This window comes from Haemaphysalis longicornis, unplaced genomic scaffold, assembly GCF_048455015.1.
Source record: "Haemaphysalis longicornis isolate Haplotype H1 unplaced genomic scaffold, Haemaphysalis longicornis Haplotype H1 scaffold_10, whole genome shotgun sequence".
NCBI lineage: Eukaryota > Metazoa > Arthropoda > Arachnida > Ixodida > Ixodidae > Haemaphysalis > Haemaphysalis longicornis.
The window spans coordinates 128,469,568-128,492,668 of NW_027526204.1; the positions used below are offsets into that span (position 1 = coordinate 128,469,568).

Genomic DNA, 23,101 nt, shown 5'->3' on the forward strand with positions numbered 1-23,101 from the left:
AGTTTCAGTAAGGCTAGATTACTTGACTCAAGGGTACGAGGGCTCATATGTACTCGTGTTGCATGTCATATCGAGCGCAGCTGTATATGCCTACGAGCATCATGCCCTCATTTCATGCAGCCTGCTGGGCTTCAACTTCCCGGTGTCCCACGAGGGTGCGGGCATCGGACGCCTTCTGAAGAAGCCACGTTCCATGCCGCCCGAACACGACCGGATGGCAGTCCTCACGGAGCAAGAGCTGGAGCAGTGCGCCGACCCACCACCGCATACCCTGCATGAGAGGGCTGTCAAGTTTGGGGACACGCTAAACAGTCATGTGAAACTGACTAATGATGTCATTCAGTTTAGGAACAAGTGAGTTGCCTCTCAACTTTGTTCCTCTCTTTATTACAGTGACCCTTTTTCTGTCGTAGGATTTGTTGTGTTTTGTCATAGCCGTTGTTATGGGATTCTGAGAGGGAAAGCTCTACTACGCTACATGTTTCAAGGTCATTCAAAGAATCGCAAGTGACCTTCAGCCACTGGCACTCAAGCTGCACCTGTCTTTCTTATCACTTTGCTCGCTAGAAGCCTCGCCGCAATGGTAGCACATCACTAGGCGAGGGTGACGTGGCTGTTTCGCCTAAACTTTATCGCTCAGCACTGTCTGAACTGTCTGTGTGTGCGCTTCAGCCCAAGCGAACGGATGAACCAAGTCATCCAGCAGATATAGCTAGGTGGTAGGCTGTGAAATCTCAAGCCGAGGCAAACTTTTATGAAACTCTGCGTGCGTAGTCTTTGCTCGCTGTCGTTATAAACAGGCTCAGAAGAGTTAAAGCTTTACCATTTTTTGTTCCCACGCGTTGCAGCTTCAACGTGAGCTTCGAACTACGCACCTACTACCCGAATGGCGTGCTGCTGTTTGCGCAAGCCAACTCACCGGGCAAGCAGTTTGCTCTCGTCCTGTCCGGAGGCCGAGTCCTGCTGGAGGTCACCGATAGGGCATCCAAGAAATTCCGCAGCCATGGAGGTCTCAACGATGGGAGCTGGCACCAAGTAAGTGTGGCGCGAGGATCGTTCAAAGCACCGACGAGAGGAGCTCACTTATCTGAAGTGCGTGTACGGGAAATACACTAACGTGAAAGGCGTCAGTGCTAATGGGTGCAATCTTTGCCTCCTTCTGTAAAGGGAGAGCTTTTGAATGCATTTGCATTTTTAGGACTTGCTGTTAGGAGTGACATTTAGGGATGGGTAGCGAGCATCTTGGATTAGAGAAGAAACCTGAGTAGAAGACATTGTTGTTCAAATTAATAAAAAGGAGTGAACTTGGGCTGGCCATATAGAATGACAAAGTGACAACTGGCGGTTGGTCCAAAAGGGTAACAAGGTGGTTACCGAAAAATAGGACTAGAAGTAGGGGAAGGCTGCTAAGTTGATGGAAAGACGAGGTGGGGAAATTCAGCGGCAAAGGACGGACTCTGGCAGTTCAAGACAGAGGCTGTGCTGCTGAGGCCAAGGACTCGGGTTCGATTCCCAGCCGCCGCAGCCGCATTTATGATGGAGGTGAAAAGCGAGAATGCCCGTGTGTTCGAGATTTCAGCACACCTAAAGATCCTCAGGTGGTCAAAATTAATCCAGAGCCCTCCACTACGACGCGCCTCATCTCCTGTGTAGTGACAGTGCGTTGAACATCATAATCATTTAATTAGGACAGAGGCAGTTGAGGGCCGGTAGGAGATGCCTTTATCCTTTAGTGCACCCAAACATGATGATGATGATGATGATGATGAGTGCGGGCAGTTTTTTGTTTCTTTTTCTGTACACCGTGTGTGTCCTGGTTTTGAAGTTAGCTCCGGGTGGACATTTGCTGACGTCGTCATCCCACCCCCCTTCTCGTTTCCAGGTGAGCCTGTCGAAGGAGGGCCTGCATGTGACACTGTCGGTGGACGACACGGCGCCGTTGAAGTTGCAGGTGCACAGGCGGATGCCCTTCCGCAGCCCGCTCTTTGTTGGCGGCATGGCGCCGGGACTCGTCATCCCTGAAGGACTCGTGAGTGCATGCTCAAGCATCTTTTCAACAGCAAAGCTGTTTAGCAATTCATTATTCCGGCATTTCACGAAACTCGGTATAAAGAAAAGAAATCACCTGGCATCGGCGGATTTGAACCTGTGTCTGGTAGATAAACGGAGTTAGAGCCGGTCATCTTACCCGCTCAGCATTAACCGTGAGTTAGTACCCCAGAGTCGATCGTTTTGCTCACCCGGCTGTGACTGTGGGGAGAGGAATCGCACTCCCTGCTCAACACAGAACGCGTGATAGGACATGCGTTGCACCTGTGGCCACCTATTGTAAGTGTGCGTGTTCTGTTCATTCGTTCTGCTTCTTCAGTTTGCATCTTTTTCGCCATTATAGCAACACAGGTAGAGTAAAGGTCGTTGCTGCAGCAAGGAAGAAGCAGATCGGCCGCAATTGTGGACTTCAACTGTCGTAACAGTCATGAAGGTTGCGTACAGTTTCGCTACCTTTAAGTCTTGCGCGTTTTGATTGATTGATTGATTGATTGAATGTTTATTAGCATTTGTCACATGAAGTTTACAAACACTGATTGGACCCATAGCCAGAGGCTAGTGCAGGGTCCAATAAGAAAAGTAATGGACAGAAGCGGGAAATATCAATCACACATAATACAGATGTAGCTATACAGACATTGTAAATATATACTTCCATGTAATTATGAGCATACTCATTTACAGAGTAGAGAAGTCTTTCTCTCCTTAAACAATCGGGTCACAAAAAACAAAACTACACTTGTGCGTACAATCAAAAAGTTATGACAGATCACTTTGTGGACACACCCAGAAACATCAGTAAAAATACAAAAAACACTATAACTATCACGGGTTTTAGGAAGAGAAAAAAAGGCTAGGTTTACAAGGTTCACCAGTCTATAATTATACAAATATAAGCGTTTACCACCAAAGAAAAAAAAAGAAGCAGTTACAGCCTGTTTAAGAATTGATGTGAGATTCCTTTATTTTTTTCTCACTCGGACATTCAGGCAAAACAGAAGGGTGCAAAAGACTGAACGGACTAATGGTGCATCCTGCATTGTCGCCTCATTGTTCGCTGTCGAGCTTGTAGTGAATTTTATTTTTGCAGCCGGGGTGACCGCTTGTGTATTCATGCTGCGGTGAGACACGTTGAGTGGAACTATAGCTAGAAATGGAGTTAGGAACATTGGTGTGCGTCAACTCTCCAGTTGTGGTGACAGGTCGATCAAAAAGGGTACGGGACATTTCCCTTTTTTAAGCATTCAAGCTGTCCAGTATGCCAGCACATTTGAGTGTGAGTTGCGTTTAGAACCGTGACTGGAAATATAATGCCTGTGAAGGACAAAACGAAGCATTTATGATCTGCTTTAAATGCTGAATCGTTTTTATTTTTATATTAGCAGAAAGCACGGTTCGTTACAAATTGCTCTGCCTGGATGCCCAGAAACAATTAGTAACAGTTTGATGCAAGGACAAAAGTAAGAGGAGCTCCAACTGCATTCTCAGCCTGTTCCAGCTTTCGAGATGAAGTACAGTTTACGCTTTGGGAAAAAAATGAAAATAAAGGATGAGAAGAAAATTGACATGGGCTTGCTTGATGCAACAAATAAAATAGAAATTTTAGACATGCATTGAAGGTTGAGATACCAAGAGGGATTCTAAGGTTGATGAGAAAGTAAAGATGTTTTTCTCGCAGATGAAGGAGAGCTTCAAGGGTTGCATCCGAAACTTCAATGTCGATGGCAACAATGTGGACCTGGCCAGTGGCGAGGCGCACGGGATCGGTCAGTGCTTCACAAACATTGAGCCTGGAGCGTTCTTCCAGGGAGACGCCTATGCTGTGTATGGTAAGCAGACACTCCTCGCCCTTGCCCGAGCGCACTCAACCGAAGAAATGTACAGGAGTTTAAATACGCTGATACATAAACCAGTTCACCTAGCTGTCAGGCAAACCTACAATCTGTGATTTCGGCCAATTGATGGAATGTGCTAACATGCTAAGACAAAGCTGACTGGGTCATATTCACCAGCAGAATGCAGTGAAACCTCGTTACACTACTCTCATGGGACCCGGAAAACATGCCTCTCGTAACCAAGGTCTCTAGTATACAAAGTTTCTAACTCAGTGAACATAAGAAAGCCAACAAAACTGTTTTTATTCCAGTGTCTCATATAACCATGTGTCTCTTGTAACAGTGCCTTTTGTAACGAGGTTTTACTGTAGGTGTGAGCACTATGTGCATCTAAAGCCTTGTACGTTGAGTTCGCCCCCGTGACCAGTAGAAAAGATAGGTATTTAAAAGCTTTTGTAGGAAGCATCTATATGAAGTGTAGTTTTCAGACAGCTGCTAAATGGCGAAGCACTGTCCTTTTGCTTAGTTTATTGACCTGCTAGCTTGAAACTGTCTTGGTTACATCTGTGTGTCACATGTTTCAGTCGCACTCGGGCATGGTGGTATCTGATCTCTAAGCACAGTTAGATAAAAAGAGATGAGGGTTGGTAAGCCCTTCTTGGAAGATAACTTCACCTGAAAGGAAATAAAGGGCTTAAAAAAGGTAATAATGGGTGTCAAGTTCAGTAAAATAGCTTTCTTCTTGCACTTGTTTTATTGAGGCTTCATTCAAACAAAACGTGAAAAAAAGTGAGCTGTTTATCTGCAGTTCTTGTTTTTGTACTCACAATAAGAGTGCACACACTTTCCCACTTGTGTTTTGTAGATGAGAAGTTCGATGTGGACACCAAGCTGGAAATGCAGTTGGAATTCCGGACCTGGAAGCTGAACGGAGTCTTCATGAGCCTCGCCGAGAAGCCACAGGGTAAGGACGATGTCGTCGTTACGCCGTCCCTGGGCTAGTAAAGCAAATAGGAAGTAGAAAGTATGAACGTAATATCCGATAAATGAGGCATATCTTTTTGATTTAACCTCCCTGTGAGCAAAGAAAAGATGATAACACCCACATGTTCTGTTTATATCCCTTCAAGAGTTAAAAGAACCAAATTAGCAAGCTCCATTGCACCTTTCTTGTACATTCTCTATGGTATGAGGTACAACGAAAAACATGGATGAAGAGCACAAAGTGGACACCTATGTTAATTCCTCATCAGTCATGGCTGGTACATCGTAGAGCCTCAACCTCCAACTTCATGCTCAGAGTGTACAACCTTATGTTGACATTAGGCTGAACTGCACATTCATTATCAGTTATCGTGCTGCATGCTCTTACCTTCGAAACAGAAATTAGCCCCGAATTTCGAACAGAGAGTTTTTCTTTTTGTGCAGGAGCGCCATCTCTGGCAATGGAGCTCCACGACGGCCAGGTGATCGTGTCCGTGGACTTGGGCCAGAACGGCACGGGCCCGTTCCGCGCCCGCAAGGCGTTTGGCTCGCGCTTCGCCATGTGCGACGGCCAGTGGCACCAGCTGCGCGCACACTTCTCGCACGACGAGATCTCGCTGCGCATAGACCGGCACCAGGTCGCCTACGGCCTGGCTCCGGTCACGTCTGCGGAGCCACACACCAAGAGTCCCCTGTACATTGGCGGACTGCCCCGTGAGTGACAAGCTTGATGGACACTGCATTGATGTGTCTGCCTGCTTCTTTTACGGGCTTATCCAATAACAGGCATTTCACTGTCACGTTTGCACGTAATTTCAGAACTGCTGAACAGTGTGACGTTTTTGTAGGAGGTGCCTAAATGAGTTTTATGCGGAGTGCAAGGGTCTGCACGCGTTTAGCAAATTTCCCTTACTTTGGTCAAAATTCTTTCATAGGATGCGGCTAAGGAGCTGTGAACATTTCCCTGTAGTCTGGGTGCAAGAAAGTCGCAAGAAAGTTGAGGTATTGCAGGGCTGTTTTAACAGCATTCATGGGCGCTATTTAACTCTTCCGTTATTGTGCCTATTCAAAATTGTTCAATTTGAACGATACCTTGGGAGCCCCTTTTCATAGTGTTCCAGGCTTTGCTGGAAGAAGTAAAGCTATTTGGAGTTAACTCAGAAAATTCCCTTTCAAAATCGGTTTTGTTCTCATTTTTGCAACAAAAATTTGATTTTTGACATGCGTTTGCATCACCTGGGTGTGGAAAAGGGGCGTGGCCATCACGCATCACTGCTACCAACGAAGAATGCGTGCCACTCGTAATTACTGTGCATCGGCGTTTGGTTTTTGTTATCAGGGCACGAATGGGGAATCAGAAAATGATTTTCAATCGTCAGGTTTGCACTCTGACAGTAATAATCCCTGAAATCAGCTGAAAACATCAAGCAGTGCCTGTTTGCAAAGCTACTTGATGATTTTAGGCAGTTTTATTGCCTCTGCGCACGTTGTTCTAAGTTGTGCTGGAGTGTTTTACACAATAAGTTCAGCTATCGGCCTCTGTCCTTTCTAAGCCACTGGACAACTCAAACGAGTTTAGTTCTGCCCACCAACCTTGGTGTGAAACTGACATGTTGTGTTCGATTTCTCTTTTCCTACCTCTCCAGAGGGAAGCACTAATGGCGCTCTGTTTGGTCGGGACAACTTTGTGGGCTGCCTTCGAAACCTCGCCATCAACGACAAGCGCATCGACTGGATCGACATGGCTTCCCTCCACAACGTGCTGCCAAACTCTTGCCCTACCAACTAAGCGAGCTGGGCGCGATGTCCAAACTCTGTACCTTGCTTACTGCCATTATTTATTTTAACTCCTTGCTTCATTGAGGCATTAGCTTTTCTTTCACTACAGAATCTGCAGGCATGAACCATATTGTCAACTCCTTAGAAGACACTTTGTAAAGTAGGCTGGGGGGTCTTGAAGCCCTAACTATCTGCTAATTGCTCTAATTTTTTTGGAACAATAGAGTGAATTTGAGACGGATATTATGAAGTTGCATTGCCATCAGATTCTTTCTGAGAAGGTCAAGAATGTCATGTTTATGAAAGTGCCTTGCGCAAAAAACAAACGGAAAAAAAATTGAGCTTCAGTGAAATTGAAAAGCTATGAAATGTTATAAATGTAAATTTTGTTTCGGTATAAATATTTTCTGTGCTAGAAGGGATGTCAGAGCATTGCATAATATTTAAGATTTTATTTTTGTCTACCGATTACTTTTCCTGCTCTATTTTGTCTCGGCTGAAAAATAATTTTTACACACTTCTGAAATGTAAAGATATAGAGTTCGTGTAACCACAAAATCTAGATTTCTGCAGATGTTGTCATTTTACTGTGCTTGCTTGCTGCACAGTTGATGTGTCTCAGAACAGTCATACTTGGCATCAACTTGGTAACTCAGCCAAGAACACGTTTTTATTGAAAATTTTTCTGCTTCCTTTGGTGATTACTAATTTGCTTTTGTTATTATTTCTTTTACACATAATTAATAGTGAAAGAAAAATCTAGATTTCCAGAAAGGCAAAATACATGACACACTTTATCATTCAAACATTTATATTTATAACATAAGCCTTTGTGGTATTGACTGCAAAGGCAGGACCACTTGTTAGAGGTGCCATACGGAGTGTAAAAATAAATGTTTGTGAAACATTGTGTTAAACAAACTGTAAAACTCGACTTGCTCTAACACATTGTCGAAGATTTGTGCAATGAAAACACGTATTGAGCTTTTTTTCTTTTTACAATCTTGCTGGCTTGCATTTGTTGGGTGACTGAGTGTAGTGAAAATTGGAAGTATAAGAGAATGCTGATAGGAGATAGCCAAACACTTGCAACAGAGATAAGTGGTTCAACCCGACTTCCATTTCTAAAAGTGTTCAACAAATTATTTGTGTGTTCATAATTATTTTCTAATCTTTAGCTATTTTAGAGGATGTGAATTTACGCCTGTTCATTCACATTCGCAGCCGTTATGTGCCCATGCTTTAAAAAGAAGTGTAGATATTTTTCACGAATGTACAACATCAGCTATATGTTAAAAATGCATAGTGACGGACTTCTTACTGTCGGGCAGTTTTGTTGGAAAGCTGCGCAATTTTTTTGTTTGAGTGCTGTCATGTTTTGGTACTGAAATCACTGATGCATTTTCTTTGTGAAATCTATTTTTTCTACAGAAAATATTCGAAATTAGGCCTTGCAACTGAATAAAACAAATATATCTAACACTTTGTTTGTACTAGTGTTTTTTTCCGAGAGTAAATACATAGGGTGATGAGGAAGCCTACCCCCTTCCCCCCTCCCAGCGTCTTCAGGACAAGCACTGCCTACAGTTATTGTGTGTGCTACCCACTCCCATCCCCATCCTAAAATTCTATAGAAAATTTTATAGCCTCCACGTACTTAGTAGCCTGCATCATTACCACATTTAATCCTTTTTACCTGCGTAATCTTTTAGTGGAGGTACCCTGAGCTGTTAGTTTGCACATGGTGAAAAGGGAACAAAGGACAAAGACAGAGAAGAGAAAACACAAACACGGTGCTGACTCGCAACTAAAGATGGTAATGACGAAAACAGCCATACTTATAGTTACATCACTGAAAACACAAACAAGAAAGAACAGAGGTAAAACCAGCTAGAACTGACTACTACCTTAGAACTGCCTTTGCCCTGTGATAAGACGTACAATGGCCAGACAGGGAGGTGTGTAAACATTCGATTAAAAGAACATGAATGATCCATAGAGAACGACACCTCGGAGCACTTGGCCGCACGTACCCGCACGTGTCGTCATGTCCCGTGTTTCAATGGCACAATTCAATCAAGCACCGAGATAGACTCACGTGAGAGATTATTGAGGCGCATGCAATAATCACGTGAGAGATTATTGAGGCGTTCATTGCTTGATTACGCTCCGCATTTGTACACAGCGCCCCCCCCCCCGATGTCTCACGAAATAGCAGTGCATTTCGCGTATAGTTGGTCTGGTGAACCCTACCTGGCTTAAGTTTCGACGAACGTGTTTAGCATGTCAGAAGCTGCACTGTTTTTTTTTTTTTCATTTCCGTTAAAGCTATAATGTTTCTTCCGCACTTGCACAGCATTTATTTTTCCGTGGTCTCATTAACTTGCCTTGGATCTTGCTATAAGGCGTGTGTGGGCACATATTTAACGACGCACAGGACTGGAATATACTTAACATTTGCGCATGGTTTATATCCTTAGAAAAGGCACAAGTTATTGTCCGGGATTGGGTAATCACATCAACGAAACATTTTTCTGCGACGTATATATTCAAAACAAAGCCGCATTCTTGTCCACCCTGCAAAATGAAGCCAACCTCTCACTGTGCCAGTATCAGGTCTAAACAAGGCGACAGTAGAATTCATTTGTGCTTGACGTATTTGCAGGTGACAGGAGTGATATGTTGCTACCGTCGCCGACGCCCGGAAGAGTGGCGACGAAGCGCGCAGAACCGCGTCCCCGGGTAGCTCTTGCAGGCGATCGCGTACCCTACGAAAACGCAGCTGCTCTTTAGGTGACCTAAACGTACTCTTTGCTATAGACGTCACCATAACATGCTTTTTAGGGCGAGGAAAGGCGAACAGAAGCAAATCAGAACCAGAACACTGCACGAGCACCTATCAGCCACGCAGCCCAAATCCCGTCAACGCCGCGGAGAAGCGGCGGCAGGCGGCGCACGATCGCGAAGCTCGAGGCATATTCGCCGCAAGCTTGACATGTAGGTGGCGACAGCGTCGCGCTGCTAGTGTGGATGCTCCGCTGAGCGGCCCGTAAGAATGCACACTGTGGGCGCGCTTCGTGCCTTTTTCCTGCCGTATGTGCGTACAAAAGGTGCAAACAAGACTGGTATGCTGTAGTTCAGTTCCTCAACGTTCAATGTATAGCATGGAAGCGGCAGTCAGTTTTCATTACTACGCCAAAAAAGCGACGACTCATCGGGAATCTCAGAATGGCTGTGATTGTGACTATGAACTTGTACGCTGTGGCTCGTAGCAAGCTCGATCTTTCCAGACTATGGCTTTGAGCCTTTAATAAAAGCATAAATAGAAACAAATCAGGAAGCCTCGATCTCTAAAATTCAGTTTACAACGGCAATCTCAATCGCTTTCACTGGTAGCATGACGCATTATTGCATTTGTGGAATGCCCTGAAATGGTAACACTACTTAACTGCCCCGAAATTCTTTCTAAGAGCTGACAATATTTTTTGTGTGTTCAAAAGGCAACATAAAATTACTGAATTTTGATCAGCGCAGAGATATAAATGTAACCCCTCTAACGGGTCTTTTAAATGAAATTTTAACGACTCTGAAGGAAGGTTTGATGAATAACGGTTTAGGATCACTTATTTACGGCTTTCGTCGCAAGTGAACTTGCGAATTGAATTGTCAACGCACGCAGTACAATCAACATCTCATGTTTAGCTAGGTTTTCGCAAAGTGACAAGCAGGTTTACAGTATGCAAGCCAAGCTTCTGGGACCTCACAGTGAGCACAAACTTTCTGTTACGGCTGCTCTGTTGACCATTTGCGTTCCTTTTAAAATCTAACATGTGCCTGCAACAGCGAGACGATGTGTTTGCATTCTTGCGTATAAGTTAGCTTACGAACCCTAAAGATGGCAATAAATGAAGTTGGGCTGTTGCAGATGTAGTGAAACATTTCCTTTTTATTTCTTGTTGCGAATCAGCACAATGGGTTCCCGGTAACTACTTTGTTTTGTAAACTGAATATCGTCTTTGTCTTGGTATTTAATTTGTGAGGATTGGTTAAGAAATGAAATTCTGTGCATTTAGTTTTTTTTTTTTCTGGAAGGGCTGGGGGGGGGGGGGGGGGGGAGGGGTCCTGCAAACATTGCAAGAGCAGCGAGAAGAGAACGCATGCAACGCGAAAAGCCAAACTGTGGTTATAAGTATTACTTACAATCGAAACTACACTAGGTGTCGTGTTCTGTAGCGGACGTATTTTCAAAACTGATTAACTGTCCAGGAATTGTGGCTCGCCTTTTTCAAAAGCAAGCATTGTGGGAAAAAATTAAAAAAAAAAAACAGCGAGTCATGGCACACACCCCTCACACATGTGGGCAGCAACGTACGTGCATTATATTACGCGTTTTCTCCTCTTTCTTTAAACTTAGGTCCACCTCAAGAGGTTAAGACGTGACCATATTAGGCATTTGGTTATGCTGAGTGAGACACGTTTCTGGACAAGGTGATTCATGTCGGATTTGAAAATGATATATATGAAAATGACACACGAAATGCCACATGACAGACGCAAACAAACTCAACTGCTTAATTTTACCGAAAAATCCCCCCTAAATACTCTTGCCCATCCATAGAAACGTATTTTAAATAATACGTAAAATTAGCAACTCGATACAGTTGAATAAATGTTTATTCCTCCTCCTGGGTATAAACAACGACTGTCCAAAAATGGTATTTATTTTAGAAAAGGTACGGGAAGGACCCGATCACACAGGCGCTTGCGGGTGTAAAATACGTGTCCGGTAATGTATGGGCGATAGCGCACGGGTCGTGTGCCGTGTAAATGTTTTTGTTCGTTTCTTCTTTCTATAAGGACACAGCGCAATTTTACAAGGGTGTGGATTTACACGCGTATGCACAGGTCTTGTCGCTTATATTCTTACCCGTTTTGCGTACTAAACTTTTATCCTTTAAATAATCACCACGTGCGCCACCTTCAAAAAGCACCCTTCGACGTTCCCGAAACGGCAAACGACTGCACTCAACAATATGAAAAGTGCAGTGTGTGGAAGCAATGTTTATAACACGTTTCACACTCAAGCGGGTCGACCAGGGCGAAGATGTTTCGTGGAATTAAACCAGCGCATTAACCCGTAACGGCCGCTGATTATTGCGTTTCTAGAGGAAATGCGCAAGCAGAGGTAACTATGTCATTGCTTACTGCCAAACGAGCACACATATTGGTTGTTTTGTCGTGTGCAGCACGCGTCTTGCGCCGCACGCAACGTGAAAAAGCAGACGACGCGAGAGCGCCATCCACACTAGGAGCGGTTCGTCCCGCCGCCGCCAGGGGCCGACTGTGTTCGCGCTCGGGGCGAATATAGGCCGAGGCCGACTGAAGCCGTAGCCAGCCGTAGCCGCAGCCCTCACTGTTTTACAGTGGCTGGAATATTCCAGCCACTGTAACTGTTTCAACAAACTTTCTTGCGCTGGTCGATCGTTGTCGTATACACGTAGTGTGACCGTGTAACAAAGCGTAACCATGTAACGTTTTCGTTCAGTATGTTTTGGAAGGTAGAAGAGAAGTCGTTGGGCCTACGGACGAGCGTAATTTTTTTCTGGTGGACGTCGACGAAGATTATTCGAGGGCACCATCGTTCACATGACCTGTAAGTGTTCTTACCCTTAAATTGTGCATAACAGTGTGCATAACATCTTTAGCAGTTTTGCATCTGCCACTAACCGCAGAAAGTAAGGAATGAATGTCGGCGTGCCGGCGGAGCCGTCGGAAGGCGCGGAGATCCGCTTCACCGTATATGGGGCCAACGCCGAAGAAAATGGCTCGTATTACCACCTTGCAATTGGAACACTTTAAAAATTTTTCCTTAGCGAACCGCCGCTCTGTTCGCGCTCAAACTTCACACGAAAGTCTCATTTTGTGGTCTATTTTGTTTGACACCGAGAACAACGACAGTACTTACCTGTTTATCCTGAAAATAAATAAAAACGATTTTCGCCTATGGGAAAATGGCGGCGATTTGGACGTGCGAGCCCGAAAACCGGGTTTTCTGATCGTCTGTTAGGTCGTTTCTAGGTGCATTTTCTGATCGTCTGCAGCACCATTGGGCTCCGTACGTTAATCCCAAACATGCGTTTCACTCTGCAGGTGGTTCCGTCGTTCCAACATCAACTTGCGCTGGCTCGCACGTCCAAATCAGCCGCCATTTTCCCATAGGCGAAAATCGTTTTTGTTTATTTTCAGAATACACAGGTAAGTGCCATCGTTGCTCCCTGTATCAAACAAAATAGACCACAAATTGCGACCTTCGTGGCAAGTTTGAGCGCGAACAGATCGGCGGTTCGCTCAGGAAAAAATTTTAGTGTTCCAATTACCGTCGCAACACCCTGTATTTCCAAGTAACACGCTCTATTCAGGACTGTGCTGGCTACCAGTTAGTCGGGTGTAGGGGAAACAGAGTTGAAGCGGGCTCTAACTCACATCCCGACCCGAACAGCGACAGGTCTGGACGGCTTCCCAGTGACTCTGCTGAAGTGTCTGGGCCCAAGGCAGTGTGAGGCATTGCGGGAAATGTTCGGCATGATCCTGGTGACGGGGCAGGTGCCCAAAGAGTGGAACTGCAGCCGAATGATGTTCATTCCGAAGGGAACTGGAGATCGCAGCAGCTGGAAGGCCTACAGGCCAATCACTGTCACAGCGGTATTGTACCGGGTCTTCACCCAGATCCTTCGGAGACGGCTGCAGGCATGGGCAGAACGAGAGGGAGCCCTGGGAGAGCTCCAGAATGGCTTTCGCAGGGGCAGACGGCTGGATGACAACCTCTACGTCCTGACCCAGTGCATAGAAGTTGCCCGCCTGCAAGGGCGGGAACTGTGGGCTGCCTTCCTGGACGTGGAGAAGGCATACGACAGAGTTGACCACACCTTACTGTAGAAGAAACTACAGGATAAGGGCCTGCCAGTGGAGGTAGTGGGATTGCTGCAGAGCCTGTATGCGGACACAGAGGTGGTAGTGGAATGGCAGGGCGTGTGCTCCCAGCCGGTGCCTGTCGAACGGGGCCTCCGCCAGGGCTGCCCTTTGTCCCCTCTGCTATTCATGCTGTTCCTGGGCGATCTGGAGGCAGAGCTGGAGGGAAGTGCAATAGGCTTTGACTGGACATATATGGAGGAGGGGAGGACGATCCATCAGCGCCTACCGGGCCTCATGTACGCTGATGATATTGTCCTTACAGCGGACTCTCGTTCAGACCTGCAGCGACTCCTGGACATTTGCACCAAACACGCAGAACTGTTGGGGCTGAGGTTCAGTGCGCCGAAGTGTGCCATACTTCGCTGGGGGGACACGAGCACACTACCAGATGGAGAAGCGCTCACAGTGCAGGGGAAGCCTGTCCCTTTTGCAGCGACGTACCGGTACCTGGGTGTGGACTTGACCACCGATCCGGACTACTTGGCTGCACATGAGCGGGGGCTTCGCGGAAAGGCACTGCGTAGCCAGAACATCCTGAGGGCCCGAATCCTCTGGTCCTTCAACAGGGCGGAGGTTGTCAGGAGCCTCTGGAAGATGGTGCACGTCCCGGTGCTCACGTTTGCTAACGCAGTGCTTTGCCTGTCATCAGCCACCCGGGAGTACTTGGAGAGACGGCAAAGGGAGGTGGGACGACTGGCCCTGGGTGCCCACCGGTCGACACCAAATGAGGCAGTCCAAGGGGATGTAGGCTGGTCCTCCTTTGAGGCACGAGAGGCCGTGACCAAGCTCGGTTTCGAAATCCGAGCATGCTCACTGAGCAACACGCTCTGGGTACACCGGGTTCACCGATGTATGCTGTTAGCAGGTGACGCCACAAGGTGGAAGAGACTGGTGCGCGCACTGGCCCAGAAGAACGAGGTGCTGCTGCCGGTCCTAAATAGAATCAAGGAGACCAGCCTGAGCAGGAAACAGCTGCGGGAGCGAGTGGTAGCTGCGGAAACGAAAAGATGGGCGGACAGGGCCGTGGCGAAACCATCTATCCGTCTGTACGCGTCACACAAACACAGCATTTCCCAGGAGCACTTTTACGACAACTTGCCAGGAAGTGCGATGCTGTTCGAAGCGTGGGCTGGGGTGCTAAGGACGCGGATGTGGAGGCGGAAATGGGATGATGCGGAGGAGGTGATGTGTGCGGTGTGTGGTGAGGAAGAGGAGACTGCAGAACACATTGTGTTGCGGTGCGAACAATTGACTCCCCACCACCCTAGTAATACCACCATGGCGGAGGCGCTGGGCTTCGTTGCGCATCCCCCGCCAGGGGACACACTGGGCACGGGCGACACCACGGATGCGAGTGCAGCGCCACCGGGGCTCGTGACTGGTGACGTGGTGCCGAATCCGGTCAGCACTACGAGGCGCCGACTGGAGGAATGGAGAAGACGAGCCCGTTGCGCCCGTTAGCATGAGGAAAGGAGGCGACGAACAAAACTCTTGAGGCTAGGGCGCCGGGGGATTATATGCCCTCAGGAGTGTCCCCCCGATGCAAAGGGGCAGCCACCAAGCCATCATCATCATCATCATTAAGAATTCATCTGCATTGTTCGTGTCGGTGTTGAGTAGTCACCAAGCCACATTCTCACGTACAGTCTGCAAAAGGCTTTAACGCGCGAGCGGCGCGCTTCGGAGTGCGCGGGAGACACGTAGTGATAACGCCTGGTTTGAGATAGGTAGAATGTGTGCATGCGAGGTCCGTATCAGCGTTATGGCTGTGTCTTCTCGCTGTACCCGTCGCCTTGGCTTCCACGCCTTCTTTGACTGTAATGAGCGCTGCGTGCCTGCGCTGCCGGACCGGGAAACAAAACCGGAGAACACCCGCCTTAGCGCGTGTTGTGCGCGTTTTTCATCTGCATTAGCCTTGGCGCACAGCTGTTCATTGCGTTATCGTTCCGCCAATAGCTGCATGAGTCCCGTGAGCGCCACTATCCGGTTTCTGGGCTCGGCTTTCCATGTCACTGCTGACGGGCTCACGCTACAATACTTAATGCACTGTGCAAGCGATCACGGACCGATATCTAGTCACTATAAAACACCGGAAGCGGTGCGTTTTCGGCAATTGTCGTTTGTTGTCTGGCATACAAGAAAAAAACTCCTGTCTAAATTGTGTAGGGCGCCGTAAAAAAAGCGTTGCACGTAGTTAAACGCAGCCAACGCTCTACTACCAATCGCTCATTGCCTCTATTGTTTCCCGGCCCGGCAGTGCAGGCAGCGCTTCTCACGACGAAAGAAGGTACGGAAGTCAAGGTGACAGGCACAGCGACAAGGGTAAGAGCCATCGCACTGATGCGGGTCGCGCATGCTTACATTCTACCGGTCTCAAACCAGGCGTTATCACTAAGTGTCTCGCGCGCAGTCCAGAGCACGCCGCTCGCGCATTATAGACAAGCCTTTTGCCGACTGTACGAGCTTTGAAATTGTGGTTTTTCTGTGAAGGCCGTCTTGCCAGCAGCCACTACAGTAATGTTATTTGTAAATGCTCTTCTCGAACATGACGCACATAAACGCCAAGGCGCTAGAATAGCCACCGCTTTCAGGTATGTTTATTAGGGGGAGTCAATGTTTGCTTGAAAGTTGACCTCACAACTATCATTAAACACGTGTAAAATGACACTGAAGTGTGCTTGTTGCTCTAAATAGATGTCGTTTTGGTGGAAGAGGCTCGGAGCAAGTATGGCATGTTATCTCTTGACCTCACATTGCAGGCAGACAAAAAAACTGCGAAGGCAGAGAAAAGATCAGTGGAGGTCGACATCATTCTTCGAGCTGCCGCAAGGGACCAAGACCCTGTAGCAGTTTTAAGGAAGAGGGTCATGCACTTGGAGACCGAGATGCGGGGGCTGCGATCACTCAACATGGAGCGGCCGGCAAGTTCTTTTCACCAGTGCGTAAACAGTGCTCCATCTGTGTGCATGGCTTCTTATCACTATTATGAGCTAAGCAACGTGCCAGATACTGCAGTTGCTATCATGCTTAGTTGGCTGTAATGTCAACTGTTGCAAGGAAGGTTTCACTTCCTCATACATGCGGCATTACTATCTAAGGATCCTACACCCTGATTGAACAGGGTCCTTTCTTTGGGTAGGTGAAAACAAAACTGCCCTGCAGCATGACCCTGTCATTTGGCTTACATATGATTTTGAGCTATTCGTTTATCTAGTTGCTAGCCATTGCCTTTTTGCAGGCACTGCATTAATTACTGCCCGTTGAAAGTGCTTTACTCGCTGTAAAGGATTTTGACAATCAGATTGTTTGGAAGAGAAGGCCTAGTAAAAAATTCATAAAACTGCAATTTAGTGAAAGTGCAGGAATACGGCAAATGCTGCTTTATGTTTTGTAGCAGACTTGCTAACAATGTGACTATGAGTGGGCAACACAACTTATTGCTTTATATTTTTCATACAGGCCCAACCCTATAAGTGACTTGTTAGTCTTACAAAAGGACCATCTGCACCTATGTAGAATGACTTGTTTGCGATTTTGTGCGTGCTCAGAATGGTATTGACCAACCTTTAAATTCCTTTAAAAGGGGAGCAATTTATTAAAACTGATTGCCTGTGCTGCCTATTGTTTTAAGAGTGCAACACTTTTTCATGTGACTCAGGCACCTCTCCAGGCAGTGAAAAGAATGAACATGGCCTGCAGCTCCCTGCCAGCACAGGCCCTGCAGCTCCCTGCCAGCACAGGCCCTGCAGAACCACCAGCACCAGCTGCGCCAGCATGAGCCTGGCAGCACCACCAACACGAGCCCTCTACGGCGCTGGCTGTGAAGAAAGTAGGTCTTTAAAGGAGCCATGAAGACAATATACAAGTTAGGTTTATTAGAAAGACTGCTTAGTCCCGATAACAATGATACCAATATCATTGCAATCTTCGTACAAATAAGGGAGATATTGAAGAAAACGTGTAAAGCAGTCGCGACCCCCTGGCCAATTTCCCGCAACTTTTCTATGACGTCACAGAACCTTGTTTGTGCGATTGGCGGCCGCCTAACTGACCTGTCGCGACGACACGACTGGACGTCTGTAATGGAGCCTCTAGTTCCATTTGACCGCATCACTTGAGTGCTAAGGTGCAGTTAACGCACTGAAAATTATGTTTTATTGTGGGCCCATATGACGTCTTCTTGCTCATAACACGTCACTGTGGCGCAAAATTTGAAAGTTTTAAAATACTTCTTGCTTTTTTTTCATTTAAAAAAAAACATATTTTGTGGCTGTAATGGAGCTGAGTGAGATACTGAATTATAGTTCTTTCAAATTAAACAAAGTTGTATTTTCTCTTCATGGCTCCTTTAACGCTTTCTTACTGTTAGTCCCAGAACGCTTGTTTTTGCTACTGTAGAAAGTAATCGTTTTGTGAAACGTGGGGTATGCTCGACAAACAGGGTCACGTAAGACAACTCCAAAGCGGCGGACTGCTGTGCAGCTACAACAAGCATACTGTGCCCAGTACCAACCGCAGGGCTCATCGGTATTCCTATGCTTATGTGTATTTTGTACCTTCATTGTTTCTCGCACCATTCGTACTGCTGTGAAATGAATATGCATTACATTTATGCGCAATAGCTCATTTGGAAAGCTTGCAAGCCGTACCTAATTTGTGTTTGCTTTTGCCAGCCTCAGCCAATCGCACAGCTGGGCACATAGGACATCTAGGTTCTGTTGCGAGAAATGAGCTAGTGGGTTGCATGGCCATTCCTTTTTACCTAATTACCGTATTTGCATGAATATAACGCGAGGGTAGATTTTGATAGCATAAATAAGAAAAAAAATATTATTACTATTATAACGCGAACTCTTGAGAACACAAAAAGTGAAAAGAGACTGAAAGTCGACGTACGTTTCTCGTTTTTATTCTACTCGTCGTCGCTGCTGATCTCCTTGTCACTGTCCGTGAAGATCGCGTCGTCGTTCTTGCCATCAATGTTGTTGGAGATGCAACACTTCAGGAAGGCGCGCGACACAATTGAGCGCGGCATGGCCTCCCATGCGTTCGCGATCCACTGGGTGACTTGCGAGATCGACACCCGCTTGACGCGTCCCGTCGGTGTGAGCGCCTTGTTATTCTCGGCCAGCCACTCCTCGTACTCTCTTTGTAAGCGATCCTTGAAGGGTTTGTTGATGCAAACATGGAGAGGCTGCAGTTGTGAAGTCATGCCCCCGGGAATCACCACGAGGTCACTCTTGGCCTCCCTGATGGCGTTCTTGACTTCGTCAGTCAAGTGTCCCCTGAAGGCGTCCAGCACGAGCATGGACGTCTTCGCCAACGCCGCACCCGGGCGGTTGTCCCACACGACGCAAAGCCACTCGCGCATCATCGCACTGTCCATCCGTTGTGCCGCACACGAGTTGCCGACGTCTTCGGACAGGATTATTGCCTTCTTCTTAAAGGATGCGTCGTACTCGGTCCTCTTCTCTGTGTGAGGTCCGTGGGTGCGCGTAACACACGAAACGCGAACGACTCTCGAGACGAGAAGACAGGGAAAAAAAGCACTTCAACAGATGCGGAACAAAGAAATTCGAGTTCCGTTTGGCGCGACGCTGACGATGTGCAGAACAACTCGGCGGCAGCGGCGAGGGGCGATCAGGTGACCTTCGCTCTCGCCCTCTCCCTCATCCCGCTCGCTCCTCGCCCTCGCGCTCCTCTCGCGCCGTGTTTTTGCGTGTTCGTCACAAGGGCGACGAGTTCTTTCCAGATTCGGTTTTCCTCCTTTCACTTTCACTTGGCGCAATGTTCCCGTTCCTCGTTTCCTTCAACTGGGATGGCTTTCTCGTCTTTCTCCAGACTCGCGCGCCTCGTAGCTGAACTCGATTCCGAATATAACGCGAGGTGCGTTTTGGAGCACGTAATTTCGAAAAAAAAAACTCGCGCTATATTCGTGCAAATACGGTATATATAGCTTATTTGGGTGAAGTGCACATTAAAAGTGGTGTCACTATGATTTTAATGTGACAATCTTTCGAATGAACCAAACTTGTGTTGTGTCTGCATGGCCCCTTTAGCTTAAAGTTTTACAAGCTGGTGTATACTTTTGGAGGGAAGTTTTATGCGTGTAATGTTATGCTCTGCAGTAATATAAATGTGAAAAGCACCACTTTTTCAGCATGGGGAGCATTCTTTTTACTGCAAAGCAGTCTGTGTCTCAACCCCCCCCCCCCTGGTTTCATTCCAGTGAAGCCATTTTCTGGGTGCCGCTTGCTCTTGTCTTTTTTGCTTAGCACACACACATAAGCGGTTGCTGGTTTACGTGTGCACATGCGGGGACCGGAGGAAGAAGGGTAGGTCGTGCATGCAAAACTATAGGTTTCACACCCTCTTACATATGGAGTCTTATACATGGACGTCGAACAGCCAAATGCACCCTGTCTGGTGTCTTCACTGGTCGAGCAAATTGGGTTGTGTGCTACACACACAGCAAGGGAAACAGACAGCCCCATGTTTGTTCGCTAGAATAAAGCTCGATTCCGTCCAAGTTTAATTCAGTAAAACGACTAGTAAGTATGCTGCCTTGCAAATTATGAACAAATGTGGTTGGTTTCGTGCACTTCGTTGACTGTGCCCTGCTTCACAGCTCATCTATGTGGAGCCATTGTGTTTAGTTCTATGAAATGGCAGAGGTTAAGGACACAGTTTTTGCAGTCTAATTTTCAGTCTTTTCACGTTGTTTGCCATTGTCTTGCATTACATGTATTGTTTTGTTCTGTCGATGCAGATCCCTTCTGGCACTGCCTGCAGATGAAGGGCTGCGAACCAGGGGACATGCACAAGCGACACATGCTGCTAGCCAGATATCTAGCACCAGGGTCCGTGGATCTGCACCAATAAGAAGGTACATGTTTACCAATTTGGTTGCTGGAAACCTAGGCCAGTGTCTCTACCGTTTTAAAGGGACCCTGCAGCACTTACCATCGACTACTCGGAATGTGGTTTGGGGTAAAGTCTATTGTCCTAGAAATCGCCTCTCCAAGAATTATGAAAAGCCCTTTACTGTCACTGAAACTACGCACGATCAGACATCGTGCACAGTTGTTCCCTCGCAACTCGACTGCGGACAACGCAACGAAAGCTGTGCGCTCTCTCCTGGAGAGGGGGGCGGCTTGCGGCGTTCTCTTCGGCGTCCTTGGACATATCATAGGGTGGGAAGTATTCTCCGCAACGCAAGGGGGGGGGGGGGGTCGATTTCTGGTTTGATGCCATAAAAAAGCAGGCATAGCCATCTGCGGCACTGTTGTGGCAATGGCAAAGCTTACGTAAAACACCTCTCTGTGGTTACCACGCACACACAGGCTCTCCATCGTGGGCGTCAGACTTGGATTGTGATATGCGAAGGCCCATGCTCGCGAGGCTGGGCACTTGGTCGCCGCATCAACAGCCGCCTGGGATGCTGCAGAGGTGCCTGCCAGCTGGCTCCCTCTCTGCCTTCTCGACGTTGTCCAGGAGGCGCATAGGTACGATGCTCCTTTCGTGCGCGCCAGTTCCAACGTAGTGAGGCTCGCCAACCCCGTATTTGGAAAGCCAACTTACCGAATGACATAAGAAATTCTTTCGTAAGGGCCGTAAAAGGTAGCATGAGAGAAAGCCAGCGTGCATTTCAAAAGTCATCCATATGAGAATTCAGTGGCCTTGTCGAAGTGGAGCAGTGAGGTTCAGTTAATGCAGGAGGAACGAACCTTAGGGGGTTGTGGATAGACAAGCAAGTTGGCTAAGGCGGTGGTCTTCGAAGGGCTGGGGGATCGTGTTAACGGTGCCAGTTGAGAGTAAGCGTATTGTAGAGGGCTTGGCTGGAAGGCAAAGTGTTGCTCTGCATACCCTGCGCTGTAAAGCTTGATTGATTGTATCGCTTAACGCGCTGACGCAATGCAGGCGATGAGGCGCGTTTTTTAGGTGCAGAGCACCTTAGTACCGCACAATGACTGTCCGCGTCCGTGCGCATAACATTTAAAATCGCAAAAAATCGCACAGGCACCGGCAGGATTTGAGCCTGTGTTTAGTAGACCAGACAGAGGTAGTGTCAGTCGTCTTACCCATTGGGCTACGACCGTGAGTTAGTACCCGAGAGCCAAACGGCTTACTCCCTCGCCTGTAAGGGTGCGGAGTACCTTAGGACCTCCCAATGTCCGTCCGCGTCAATCCGTGCGCACACCACCATTAAGCTAAAATCTCTGCGGAAACTATCTAAAAGGGTACAAGAGCACTCCAAAACACTCGAAAACAGGCACTAACGTAATCTAGCAACGAGAAAACGCACAAAAGCACCGGTGTAGTCAGGTTGCGATCAAGTTGTAATACACAGTGATTGCATCGAACTAAGCTAAATGGCGCTACGCGGAAACACGAGATGGCGCCGCGGTGCACCGCGTATGTAAGCGGGTTCTGAAAATCCCATACCCTCTTCCCGCCATGGACGCAAACGAATGCAAGACGCGTCACGCTGCTGCTAACGTTACGAAGACAACGAGCTTCCCCGAATACGAAACCGCGGCAAGCGGAGGCAAAGTGACTAAAATCGAATGACGGTCGGGGCGCAAATCGGATTTCACTCTGGGTGCAACTTGGATGTCACGGTCCCCGTACTCCGCACCCTCGCCATTATCCACGGAGTTGAGATGCTGCCATTTTTTTTAACGTGCGCCTAACGTGCGCCGAAATCTCGTACACACGGGTGTTTTTGCTTTTCGCCTCCATCAGAAAAGCGGCCGCCGCGGCCGGGAATCGAAGCATGACTGAAAGTCTATAAAACTAATTTCATGCAATCTGTGATGCCTAAGGATGCTTATCAGCCTGCTCCTTTCCCTACTATGGAGCTGTAATAAACCGGGTCGTCAGCCCGCAGCTGCTTCCGTTCCTGACTGCTGCATACGTGTAACTTTGGCTTTTTCTTCTTGTTCTTTGTTTTTCAGATGTTGCATTCACTTGGCTTCAGCGCACTGTCCTTGTTCGACAAGTCAGGACACCTCTTTGAAGCTCAAAACCCGAAGCGCGTCCAAGCCTGCCCGTGTTCTGTACAAGCTTGCAATCCTTCACGCCGCCAAAACATGGCGTCGTAGCATCTCGCCATGTCGCTCATACTCCTTGCTTCAATTGCGAAAATAAAAGAGTTTTCTAAATATTTGCTGCCTCTATCAAGGCTCCTGAGCTCGCTGGCTACACCAGCTTGAGCACAGTGGCGTGCATGTACAGAATTGAAAAGAAAAAATTAAAAATATGAATATAAAAGGGAATTTGGATGGGAAACTACGTTCTAGAACAAACCCTCACTCACTAAGATCTCTGAATACGAATAAATAAGATCACATGAAAACTCGCGTCGAAGAGAAAACTTACACATGTGATGTGAACGTTTCCCTCATAAGGTCTAACATTACACTGCACACAAGGGAGCAAATTCTGACTTTCCTAGGCCTCTCCAATAAACATATTTCTCT

The 23,101-nt window shown here is 47.3% G+C and overlaps 2 protein-coding genes across 5 annotated transcripts in view; both read left to right on the forward strand.

Moving 5' to 3' along the window:
- Positions 1-8,132, forward strand: part of Wb (wing blister) — a 115,744-nt gene extending 107,612 nt beyond the window's left edge. Inside the window, exons 57-63 of the mRNA XM_077690699.1 lie at positions 121-354; positions 849-1,035; positions 1,883-2,029; positions 3,728-3,878; positions 4,750-4,848; positions 5,313-5,582; positions 6,515-8,132. Coding sequence (XP_077546825.1) covers positions 121-354; positions 849-1,035; positions 1,883-2,029; positions 3,728-3,878; positions 4,750-4,848; positions 5,313-5,582; positions 6,515-6,657 — 1,231 coding nt within the window. The 3' untranslated portion in view covers positions 6,658-8,132. The remainder of the gene's footprint in view (positions 1-120; positions 355-848; positions 1,036-1,882; positions 2,030-3,727; positions 3,879-4,749; positions 4,849-5,312; positions 5,583-6,514) is intronic.
- A 3,962-nt stretch (positions 8,133-12,094) lies between these two features.
- LOC144159300 (uncharacterized) lies at positions 12,095-22,785 on the forward strand. Of its 4 annotated transcripts, XR_013320274.1 has the most exons (7): positions 12,095-12,300; positions 15,877-15,941; positions 16,379-16,540; positions 17,278-17,448; positions 20,389-20,505; positions 20,963-21,124; positions 22,577-22,785. XR_013320274.1 is itself a non-coding variant. In XM_077690702.1 (6 exons), exons 1-5 carry the CDS (start codon positions 12,194-12,196, stop codon positions 20,499-20,501), a joined length of 618 nt encoding a protein of 205 aa, XP_077546828.1. In that variant the 5' UTR covers positions 12,095-12,193; the 3' UTR covers positions 20,502-20,505; positions 22,577-22,785. The 4 variants fall into 4 exon arrangements, 2 of the variants coding, with proteins under 2 accessions (XP_077546828.1, XP_077546826.1); XM_077690702.1 differs by lacking the exon at positions 20,963-21,124; XR_013320275.1 differs by lacking the exon at positions 15,877-15,941 and having other exon boundaries at positions 12,133-12,300.
- Positions 22,786-23,101: the final 316 nt, after the last annotated feature.

Excerpts from the sequence above, each read along its gene's own strand:
- LOC144159300 (XM_077690700.1), top strand. The coding sequence starts at position 13,746 with ATGCTGTTCCTGGGCGATCTGGAGGCAGAGCTGGAGGGAAGTGCAATA.